This window comes from Centruroides vittatus, unplaced genomic scaffold (assembly GCF_030686945.1).
Source record: "Centruroides vittatus isolate TY-2023 unplaced genomic scaffold, ASM3068694v2 scaffold_3046, whole genome shotgun sequence".
Classification (NCBI taxonomy): Eukaryota; Metazoa; Arthropoda; class Arachnida; order Scorpiones; family Buthidae; genus Centruroides; species Centruroides vittatus.
The window spans coordinates 1,621,651-1,633,999 of NW_027122699.1; the positions used below are offsets into that span (position 1 = coordinate 1,621,651).

The window sequence follows — 12,349 nt, forward strand, 5'->3', positions numbered from 1 at the left end:
ATTAATAAAAAAGGACTGTTGAGAAGATCGGAATAATTTTATTATTTTTTTAAAAACTTTTCTTTTAAAGGTTTAAGATTATATATGTAAATTCGTCAATCCTTTTGACTTCTGCTGTAGTTTACTGTTCAACTGCTTAGGTTCCTATATCAAGAATGTTCCCTTTTGTGTTCTGTGTAATTGTGGGAGCCCTCATTCTTCATGAGTCATTTACCCATGAGGATGACTCCTTTGTTCTCTAATGTCATGTGACCAACTGTTTTACCCTAGGTCAAAAATCTCTTTACTGTTCTACATATATATACCTTTTCTAAATATATTTATACAAGTCAAAAATAATTAAATAGTTCAAAATCATTTAAAAAATAAAGTTGAAGGTATAATTTGACAAGGCACAGTTTCATTTGAACTTTGCAATTTATTATCATGATAAGAAATAAATTGTATTAATTATTGATATACAATAGCATAATATAGTGTAAAGCAGAATTCTCGATTGGTTTCAAGGGAAAGTCAGATACCTATTGTTCTTTTTTGAGAATTTCTGATAATTTTCAAATAAGAATAATAACAATCATATGGGAAATTCATTAACTGATTGAATAATTTAAAAGATTACTATATGTTTGTAATAAGATTTTGCAAAATGAATGTTTTTGTATAATAATTGTTCATGTAATAAATCTTGTTTCAATCAAGTAAACACTAAGAAATTTTTCTTATCTTATGTAAAATTTTTATTCAGAAAGAAAATTCAAAAACTTTATTTTATTATTGTTTTTAAACTTTTTAGATAATTTACTTGATATATTATGCAAATTTTGGGGATTAAAAATTTTAAGGGAGTTGATTGAAAATAATATTTTCTATATGAGATCAATGCAAGATAAAAGTTGAGAATTCATCGTGTAAACTAATTTATGAGAAAATCTTATTTCTGAAAAATTTTTTATAAATTGAAATCTCATAAACAGGAATGAGCTTATCCATTATATCTTATGGTTGAAATTTATATCTTGTTTTGGCATAACCCACTCACCCTACCCATGTTTCCCAAATAACATCATAAGGAAATATGTATTTTGTAGCATTTTAAAGTAATGATTCAAAATTATTTATAAAATAAAATAAAATTGCTGATTAGATTATTCACTGATATAAAGATAACAAGTATGAAATGGGAGAAGCAAATATGTAAGTTAACAGACATTTCTTTATTTAATGACAACAAAACATTAGTTAAGACAATAAGTAAGTAGGAAACAAATAGAGTAAAATAAAATTTGTTTTAATTAATCAAATTATAATCACTGATAGAAGGATCTATAATATAAAGATACATTTGTGCACTTTAGTAAACTTTATTACAACAAATGCACAATGTGAATAAAACAAAGAAAATGGAGACCAGAATTTATAAGTTGTAATTGGAATGCACAAGAATTTCAATTTACTTGTACTTGTGATTAGGATATTTTATCTCATAAATGGAGAAGAGAGACAAAAGCAAACTATAATGAGTTCTCATATATTAATAAATAAGAATCAAACTATATCTAATGTGTCTTTTAAGAGACAACTCTTGTCTTAAACAGAACAATTGTTGAGAATGCACAAAATATTAATTAATATCTTTAATATTTATTGCATCTTTCATAAAGGAAACATTTAATTATCTTTCTTCGGGGTATTCAAAAATGGTTTGATAAATTTTTTGGTTATAAGTTGTCATTTTTGTTTTCTGGATAAGATGATTCTAACAATAAAATAGCATACATATGTAATAGAAAATTATTTTTCAAAAAATCTTTTGTTGTAGCTTATTTCAATAAATGATATTTTGATATGTAATCATCAAATAAATCAACAACTTGGCACTTAATTTAGAAGTTTGAAATGTTATCAATTAAAGATTGCTTCTTATATGATAGCTTCTGTGATTTATGTTGCCAAGTTCAAGGGACGACACCATTTCTAATATTTATTTTTCACTTTTGTTTGCATTCCAAGTTTTTTGAGTTACTTATTTTTTTTTTTTTGGATAAAAGTTACAAAGTAAATTTTATATCAATTGACAGGAGGATTTCTTTTTATAAAATTTATTTATGGTGTATTAATTAATATGCCGTATTTTATGGACTATAAGACGCACTTTTTTCTTCGAAAAATTGCCTCCAAAATTTAGGTGCGTCTTATAGGTATTTTTTTAAAAAATTGCTTAAAAATTAAGGTGCGTCTTATAGTCCGTAAAATACGGTATATATTATGAAATCTTTGATTTTCTATATGTTGGTTTGAGATATAATCATGTTTCTCATAGATTTATACTTGAAATTGATTAATTATTTTTTCAGAGTGTAAGTTTACACTAACATGTGTGCTTGATAATTTAATTGAAACGTTTAATTTATTTTCAGTACCTCCCACAATTACAATGGATCCAATTAATATACTAGTTGATGAAGGAGATACTGTTTCTTTAAACTGTCAATATGATGGTAATCCACATCCTATAACCACTATAAGATGGCTGAAGGAAGATAAATATGTTAAAGAAGTTGGGACTCATTACATTGTTCATTCAAATAATGGATCTTTGACAATAAAAAATATTGTTTTGTCTGATTCTGCTTCATATTTTTGTGAAGTATATACAATTGGTTTTGAACCCGTTCGTTCAAACAGTGCTTTTGTCGATGTAAAAGGTTAAATTTTGCTTTGTACTGTTTTCTTTTATTTATATGTTAAAAAACATTTTACATAACAAATGTTTTCTATTTCAGAGCAATTGAAATTTGTCCCACCTCCTGTTAGTAAAAACTTGGAGCTTGGTTCCAATGCTAAAATTTACTGTAAAGCTCGTGGTGCAACCGTACCAACAGTTAAATGGATCAGGGAAGGACGACAAATGTTTGATTGGCCAAAGCACATACAAGACGAAAATGGTACTTTGCATTTTAATGGAGTTAAAACTGAAGATGCTGCTAAATACACTTGTATTGCAACTAATTCACAAGGTGTTATTAATACTACTATAACAGTTGATGTGATAGGTTAGTTACTAATTCAAAATACTCAATTAAAAAAATTTTTTTAACAAGTAAGTATCAAATTAATGTAACATCAATTTCTAGTGATGCCCACATTTTCGATTCAACCCACGGATACTGAAGCTTACGAAGGTTATCCCGTCATACTGGATTGTAAAGCTTCTGGTGATCCTCCTCCCACCATTCAGTGGGATAAAAATAATGCTTTAAATGGATTTGACAAAAAACGCTTTCGTGTAATGGAAAATGGAAGCTTATATGTGTCTGAAGTTCACATGGACGATCATGGTAAATATGGTTGTACTGCTGGAAATAGTGGTGGATTCCGAAGAACTGAAGTTAACTTGACAGTAAAAAGTAAGTATTCAAAAAAGAAAAAGAACATGCATACAGATAATATGGTAAGACCTCCCTAAGGCAACCCCCTTTCATTCCAAAGACATGGTCTTTTATAAGTGGTAAAATCATATTTAAGAATAATGAGATTGATTACGTACTTATCTGCATCTTTACTTAAAGCCTCTTATTTACATTAGGATTGGAAAAACTACAACTTAAGAGTAAATAAAAATAATTGTTAAAGATGCAGTGAAGTAGGTAACCAATTAACTATTAATGTTTTACAATACAATAAAGAATCCCAAAGCTGATAAGTTAAAAGTGGTCATGTTAGAGAGGTTTAATTTCAAAGTAAAGGTATAGAGGTTAATTCTGTTTATGAAATATTTGATCTCTCCTGACTGGAGGTTTTACAATATGTATAAAATACAGTACTGTAAATTGAATGTATAGAGTATGAAAATTGATATTCACATAGACACTATATTTTTAAATAATTTTTGATGTAGTTACTATCAGAAATACGAAAATTTTATATCTCACTAAATAGTTTCAATATATTTCATAATAAATCCAAAATAATTCAAAGCCCAAAAACAAGTGCTTGAAAGTTGAGTCAAAAATATTTACAAATTAAGTGCCTTTAGTCTCAGCTTCAGATCTGAATTATCATCATAATGAAAGTACACAAAATTTGGCACTATTGTAATAATAACAAAACAATAAACTTTAGAAGTTTATTGTTTTGTTGTTATAAATTATAATTATATTTTACATGAATTTTTTAGACACTGTCTAAATTTTTTTTAATTTTTAGCTAGATATACCAGATATGCATTTGAATTTGTATATTATATAACATGATAAATTTTTCCTTAAAGTTTTAAGCAATGTGATTTTGTAAGTTTTGGAAACAACATCCACTAGAAAACTAATGATTTGATATTTAAAAAGTTTTAAATTTTAGAACAAAATCAAGAATGAAAACTATGCCTTGCAACAAGGCGACAATGGTTCCAATGCTAAAATTTACTGTAAAGCTCGTTGCAATAGTTTTGAAACAATTTTAGAAATTGGAAATATTCTTTTACCATGTTTTTTTTTAATGCCAATCACCAATAAACATCATACATCATCATATGATAAATATTATTGATTTTTTTGTGCTTAAATTGTAACACATTTATTTGTGCATTATTTTACTAAAGTATTAAGATGAGAACTTACAGAAATTCAACAATGAGTTACAGAATATTTGTATTATTAATTTTTGTATAAACTTTCTTATGTATGCTCAAAACATTAAATTTGTATATTGATTTGAGTCATATCTAAGTTCAGTTTACAGGTAGGTGTAAATGACTGTCAAATACTTGCCAGATGATGTGTCTCTTCATCTGAGTTTTATTAGTGGCTATTAGCAAATAGTCTCTAAATGTAAATTTTAACACTAACATGTCAATAATGTAAAAAAATTTGTTTTTGAATTCATTTAAAATGAAACATTTGAAAGTGCAGATATGCCATATCCTGTTGTGGGAGTTTAAACTCAGTAATAACACTACAGAAATGGCAAAAAAGATTTGCAATGTCTATGGCAGTGGATAATTTCAGACAGATCAATTCGAAAGTGAAAGTCACAAAATTCCATTCTGGTGATTTGTCCTCAAAAGATGAAGAAAGACCAGGCCACTTTTCAGACTTTGATGACGACATTTTAAAGGTTCTGACTGAGCCGAACTAATGGCAAACAATGGGGGAGTTTGCAGAGAAGCTGTACACATTCCAATCAACCATCAGTTGTCACCTCCAAAAACTAGGAGAAGCAAGCAAGCTGGGAGTTTGGGTTCTACATAACCTCAGTGAACAGAATAAGACTGACAGAAGGTTGATAGCTGCTACCTAGTTTTCTTGGCAGAAAGAGGAACCTTTTTGGATAAGATTGTTATGGATAAAAACTGGATCACAAAAATGCCATTCAAAAAAGACAATGGGTTGACAAAGATGATTAGCCTCAACTGGACACCAAGCCCAGTGTGCATGGAAGAAAAGTTTTGTGTGTATGATGGAATTGTCTAGGAATTATCTGTTTCGAGTTGTTGCAATGCAACGAAACTGTTACTGTAAATGTATACTTTCAACAGTTAGAGCAGCTTCGGCTAAAACTTCAAGAAAAGTGTCCTGTACTTGTTAACAGAAAAAAATCACCTTATTTCATGACAATGCAATGCCATACACAGCAAAGATTACACAGTAAAAAATTTTGGAGTTTGGCTGGTCTGTTTTGCCTCATACATCATATTCACTGGACCTGGCACCAACAGAATTTCATCTTTTCTGGGCACTGCGGAATGCTTTACAAGGGCAACACTTCCAAAATGATGACCAGGTTCGGGAGTTCATCCAGGAGTTTTTTTGTTTCAAAATTACCAGAATTTTATCCAAGGGGGATTGACAGATTGTCCAAGAAATGGCAAGAAGTCATCAGTAATAACTGGGAATATGCATTAGATTAAAGTCTGTTTTTGTACATTTTATTGTCCAAGCAGTTCTGTCGCTAAACACTGGGAGTTTGGTCATGGGTTCATGCTGCGCTCGGACAGGCTGACTACGTGAAGTTTTCCGGGTTTTCTCCACGTTTGTAACACCTGAATAGGGGCCAGTTTCCCTTACAAGACCTCCTGGAAGGCCATTCTTTTCCCTCGCATAACACCGTGCTCCAGAGAAGGCAACGGGGAACCACTTTGGATGTAACTTCCCCCAGGATACATCTTGGCACATTATTAACCACTTATTAACCTGTGCTGGGTGCTGGTCGACATCAGGATTCTGATATGGCACGCAGAGAGAGAGATTGGTAAATAAATTTCACATGTCAGTTTAGAAAACGGAACTTATTTATGACTCAGCCGAATAATAAAAAGCTGCAGTATTTTTTAAAAATATTTATATCACAACAGTTTTACTTTATTTTATTTCAACTAGAATCTTTGTGTACATTTTAAAGCATGTTCCAAAATATTCAAATTTTGATATTGTTTAATTTAAGATAAAGACAAAATGTAATTTAAAAAGTTTATAAAATATGAATTTTTACAATGAATATATGTATTTGCTTATCATTGTATTTTATAAATATTATAATTTAAGCTAAAGTTTGATATAAATAGATGCATACGTTCTTTGTTTGACATTTATTACATTATTCATAGGTGCAGAATATTACAATCCCAATCTGTTAGGGAAGGAAGATCAAGCAGAAAACACAATGGCGAAAACGGTTGCAATTACTCTGGGAGCTGCTGCAGTTTATATGATTCTCGTTTTAGGCCTTATGATTTGGTGTAGGTATCGGAGAATAAGACGTAAAGCAATGCTTTTAGCCCAAGCAACTGCAGAAGGTAATTTTTGTTATCTGTATTTATTTCTTTTTTTTTATTTTTATTTTCTCATTGTCAATCATATATTTCAAATAAACACAAAATTATTTTAAACTATGTTATGTACTTTCAAATAAAAAGTTCACTAATGTCTGATAAGTTGTTAAGTTGCTAATGCAAACAGCTTATAATTCACAGTTTGACTGAAGTAGCTATACTATTATTTTTCAGTTGCAAAATCAGAAAATGGAGACATTCCAGCAGATACCGAAATGAAGGATAGAACCGATGCTTCCAAACCTCGTGAATATAAAGATAATGACGTGCCAAAAAGTGACGGTGAGATGCATTCTCATAGCTCTGGTTCTCATTCTAATCAATCAAAACGTAACAGGTCTTCATATGATAAATTAAATATACCAAGGAGTGAATTGCAGACAATGATGTTACTCGGTTTGTATTTTCATAGTATTAATTTTTGAATTTATTTTTCTTTAGAAGTTTAGTTAAATTTTAGTTATTATTGTTATTATAGGACATGGAGAATTTGGCGAAGTTTTCCTGGCAAAAACTCAAAATGCTTCCAATAGTGAACAGGAATCTATCGTTATGGTTAAAGCATTGCAGACTCGTGATGAAAATAGTCATTTTGAATTCAAGAGAGAATTAGATATGTTTAACAAATTGCAACACGAAAATATTGTGAAACTGATAGGAGTTTGCAAAGAATCCGAACCATTTCTTGCCATTACAGAATATAGCGATTGGGTAGATATTTAATGATACTATTTTAAAATAACGTAACAAATATGTATTAATATAAACCATATACAAGTAGATGTAGACCATATATTACAGTATTACAGCTTGCCGAAAACACTTAATTTTCAAGTATTAGTACATTTCATACAAATCTAGTTCTCAGTATACATTTGTATCACAATGTGATTATATGATAAATTCTGTTAATTTTAATATAAATTTTAAGAAAAACATATTTCAAGTTTTACAGCAAGTTTGTACAGATTTATCAATTAATACCTAAAGCTTTCTTAAAATAATCTAAAACAAGGTAGTTGCCTAATACATTTTTGATTCACCCAACACATTTTCAAAAAAATTTGGGTTAATTTTAGTTAATTTTAAATCATATATTTTAAACTTCATTAGACTGTTTTATGCACTTTAAATATTCTAATTAAAACAAGCAAGCATCCTCTATAAAAATGGAAAAACCCTGTTAATTTTTAAAAAACTTTTTCCTAAGTTATTAATTTCATTAATGTTGTATGTGATAACAAACAAAACAAAAATAATTTGTTTTAATCCTCATTAATTTTTATGCTAACTTTCTATTCAATGTATGGGTTGTACAAGATACATGTGGTAGACATGTTCCTTAAATATTGTTTTATACAAATCATGTTCATCATCTAAGATTTTTATGCTGTCATCATTGAATATAATCATTTAAACTGCAATGTTCAAAAATGAAGAAATATATCTGGAATAAATAAATTTTAGTATGAAAATTTAGTAATACAGTAAGACCCCGCTTAATGCTTCCTCGATTAATACCGATTCAAATTAATGCGGCATTTCATTGTATATAATACGATTATTCCCAAACACGAACCAATTAGCAAAAGGTGGCAATTCGTCGTAGCGCTGTACTTCCCTTAAATCTATGTTTGTTTTGGGCAATTTTGGAAAAAAATATGACATCACGGATGCAGTAGGAAATATCGACTTTGCTTGGCAAGAATTAACTGATAAATGCATGAACAGAGTGTGGAAGAAGTTATGGCTGGAGGTATCCAAGAATTCTCAACAAGAAGAGCCTATTGCTGTATCGTTAGGTTGCCCAAATTGTCAACTTAATCGATACAGGAGATGTAGACGAGCAGGATATTGAGGAGTTACTGCAGGTTTCTAGTGAGAGCCTTACCAACGACGACCTTCAAGAACTGGCAGAACAAGGAATTCAAGTAGAACTGGAAAATAGATTCTGAAAACGAAGTGCCCAAAGAACTTGCTACAGATTTCCGTAGTCAAAGTTTGGTAACGATAACCAAAATCTTTGATCAAATTGTAGCAAATGATCCAGGTTTTGAAAGGAGTGCAAAAGCAAAACAAGGCGTTTTGGATGCGATCTGCTACAGACATTTGCTTAAGGAAAGAAAAACAAAGCGACAAATGAAACTACACGACTTTATGGCAAAAAACAAGAATTTCAGAAAAGCCAGGAGCTTCGTCACAAAAAATGAACTTTACATTTCTGTGTTTGTTATTTAACATATATTATTATGCAAATTAATATAAAAATAACTTAAAATTATAGTAAAATTTGCATATTTTTGGTGGCGTGTTCCCCTTTCGCTATTTACTCTACCTGGCTTAGCACTGTTTCGCTTAGCGCTTTGTCGTCTAGGAACACATCCCCCGCGTTAAGCGGGGTCTTACTGTACTTCAAAGTAAAGATTTTCTGGCAAGCTTATCTGCTGTAATATATGGACTGCGTCTATAGGTTAGTACTGATAATAAAAAAATAAACAACGTTCTAACAACAGTAACGAGCCAAGCCGTTATTAACTTTGATATTTTTACGTGGCTTAGCTCATTAAGAAAGTCAGAGATGGTCTGTCTATAAATGTATTTCTTGTATTTTTAGGGTGACTTGAAACAGTTCTTGCTGGCTACTCGTAAAGACAGTCCGAGGAAAGGTCCGAAACCTCCGCCTCTTTCGACCGCCCAAATAATCGGCATCTGTCACCAAGTGTCGCTGGGTATGGAATATTTATCTAATCATCGTTTCGTTCACAAAGACATTGCAACTCGCAATTGCCTCGTCTCGTCGCGGCTCAACGTAAAAATCAGTTCGCCAAGTCTGTCCAAGGACACGTACGCTCAAGAATACTTCAAATACCAAAATAAAGTAATACCTTTACGATGGACTTCTGCAGAAGCTGCACTGGAAGACGAATGGTCCACCAAAAGCGACGTCTGGTCGTTCGCCGTTCTGGTGTGGGAAGTCTTGACCCAGGCCAATCTACCGTTTTCCGACAAAACCGACGAATCGATATTGCAGTCGCTCAAACAACGGGAATTGACGTTGCTACCGCCCGCCAACACACCGGAACCCCTGGTAGAAATATTGCAGAAATGTTGGTTTTCCAACCCCAAAGAGAGACCGTCGTTTAGTGACATTGCCATGCGAATCGGACAGACGAACGTCGACAGTCACGTGTGATACGAGTCCGGCGACCGCTCTTATTTTTCCGCCATTTTTATCTTTTTACTTGTTTTGTACCGCGCCACGGCCACCGTTCCGAAATGCAATTGGTGCTTTCGACCGAAACTGGTCTTTAGAGTTTACGCACCGCTCCACGGTCAACAATTTTAAGATTCGAATTCGAAAACGAATCTTTAAAAAACGAAAAAAATAGAATCACGCATTATATTTATAAAACCGAAAACCTTTATCTTTTTTAATTGGAACCACACGAAACATTTTTTATAATACTCGTAACACTGCCATTTTTCGGTATCTATCCGTGCAGTATTTTATTTTGGACCACGTATATTAACGTGTTATGTCTAAGTGTGCTTTAATATATTTATTGTTTAACAAAATTTATATTGTTATTTGCAATTTTATACGAGGATTTTTTTTAATATAATCTTTTTACATTGTGAAAGTCTTATCATTTTGTGACTAGTCATGCCATCGAAATCTGCTTAGAAATTTTAAGCATCAATATTCCAAGCGATAAATGTCAAAGTGCATCATTTAGTTCGAATCTGTTATGTGGTTTATAAATGCAATTTATGTGATTTTGGTAGTATATGTGATAATAAATTGTCAGTTTTTTCAGTTATCTCGTTAATTTATTAACCAAGTTTTTAAATATTACATCGTTTTAAACGTGAAGATTGCGAAAAATACGGATCGAATTCGTTCTTTAATTTCGTTAAGTGATGACGACGTTAACTTGTACCGACAAATTGTAATTAAGTCATTTGGACTCAAACCTGTTTTTGTGCTATTTTTTATTTGAGCGATTTGTTTTGTGTGATTTTTTGTGTGCGGTATATGAATTTCAATCAAATTGGTATACTGCACAAAAATAATTGCGCATATAAAAAATCGCACAAAAAAAGACCGCACAAAAACAGGTTTGAGTACTCTGTTCCTTTAGTGACCTTGACGTGTTTTTGAAGAGATGATCGCCATTTTGGATGGGAGTTCGTCACGTCCGATCAAATTAATATTCAGCATCCAGAAGAGGAAAAAGACTGCAGTGATCGAAAAACTTCGGAATATTTAAGCGCTCTACGAATGCAAAAATAAACGTTAAAGTCAACAGTTGCGGATGATATAAGGTAAAGTATATTAATTTGTTACTGTATAGAATTTAAAAGTATGGTGGAAACTCGATTAACCGGAAGAATTTTAAAAATGCGCAGTACGTACCAGAATATAATACACAGATTACGTAACGAAATTACTACGTCATATGTCGACTGTAGCGCCGCGAAACTAGGTCGTATAGGTAACATTATGTCAGATTTTGAAAAAATTAATTGCCTTCAGATACACTAATCATAGTGTTTATAGTGTACAAATCTTTAAAATGAAGGAGTGGACAGATCACATTGAGGAAGACATAATAAAAATGGAAGACTTTTTTTTTGTAACTCTTTCCGCCCAGTGGGCACTAAGAGGGCCTCTTATAGCAAGCCCATTATGGGTTCGGCCAGGCCCACAATGGGGTGACCGGGTGGTGAGGGACGGGGATCGACATATCCGGATCGGACCATCCCCCGAAAAATTCCTGGGGATTTTTCGACTTGTCCGGATTCGATCCCAGGTCCCATAGGGCGGCAGGCTGCTAACCTTGACCGCTCGGCCATCCGGCCGCTAAAAAGGGAGGACTGGGAAGGGTTTTGTCATAAGAGGCGAAGGAATGAAGAAGATTTCCTCTCCTAATCTAACAAAAGTATGCTGGAACAGACGAAAGACGAGATGATGTTTAAACTTTAAAAGCAGCGTGCTGGACGTAACAACAAAGCAAATGAGTTTCTCGATTATTCCAAAGACCCGGGTTCCATCCAGTTTCCAATGTAATTAAAGTAATTTGATTAAATTTTTTAGACTAAAAATTAATTGTGTCGATTTTGAGAGATAGACAGACAGAAAATCCAAAGTCGATAAGTTCTGATGCGGGCGAGAGAAAAAATTTCAAGAACTTTCCAAAAGCGATAGTTAAGTCGTTGTTTGTTTGTACGCGGCAACGTCACGTTCGGACGACTGCCGTTGGAGGCGCTTTCCGGGAAGGCTTTCTACGGGAAACGCACCTATTTAGGTGTTACAAACGTGAAGAAAACCCGAAAATTTTTCTCGTGGTCGGTCCGTTGGCTAGGCGCAAACCCACGACCGGTTTCGGCGTTCGGAGTTTTTACCACTCGGCTACTGGTGAGCGCGAAAATAATCTGGAAATTTAACGTAATTGCTGGAAGACGGAGTTTTGATATTCATATTAATATCAGCCTAGCCCTAGCTTGGTCATGCAAAGTTTC

General features: G+C 32.3%; 1 protein-coding gene across 2 annotated transcripts in view; it reads left to right on the forward strand.

Annotated features, from left to right (window-relative positions):
* The window catches only part of LOC136988104 (inactive tyrosine-protein kinase 7-like), a 35,542-nt gene extending 24,895 nt beyond the window's left edge, over positions 1-10,647 (forward strand). For both annotated transcript variants that reach the window (XM_067285921.1, XM_067285920.1), the window contains 7 exons: positions 2,418-2,705; positions 2,784-3,053; positions 3,135-3,407; positions 6,602-6,790; positions 7,001-7,222; positions 7,305-7,537; positions 9,441-10,647. In XM_067285921.1, the coding sequence (XP_067142022.1) occupies positions 2,418-2,705; positions 2,784-3,053; positions 3,135-3,407; positions 6,602-6,790; positions 7,001-7,222; positions 7,305-7,537; positions 9,441-10,019 (2,054 nt within the window). In that variant the 3' untranslated portion in view covers positions 10,020-10,647. The remainder of the gene's footprint in view (positions 1-2,417; positions 2,706-2,783; positions 3,054-3,134; positions 3,408-6,601; positions 6,791-7,000; positions 7,223-7,304; positions 7,538-9,440) is intronic.
* Positions 10,648-12,349: the final 1,702 nt, after the last annotated feature.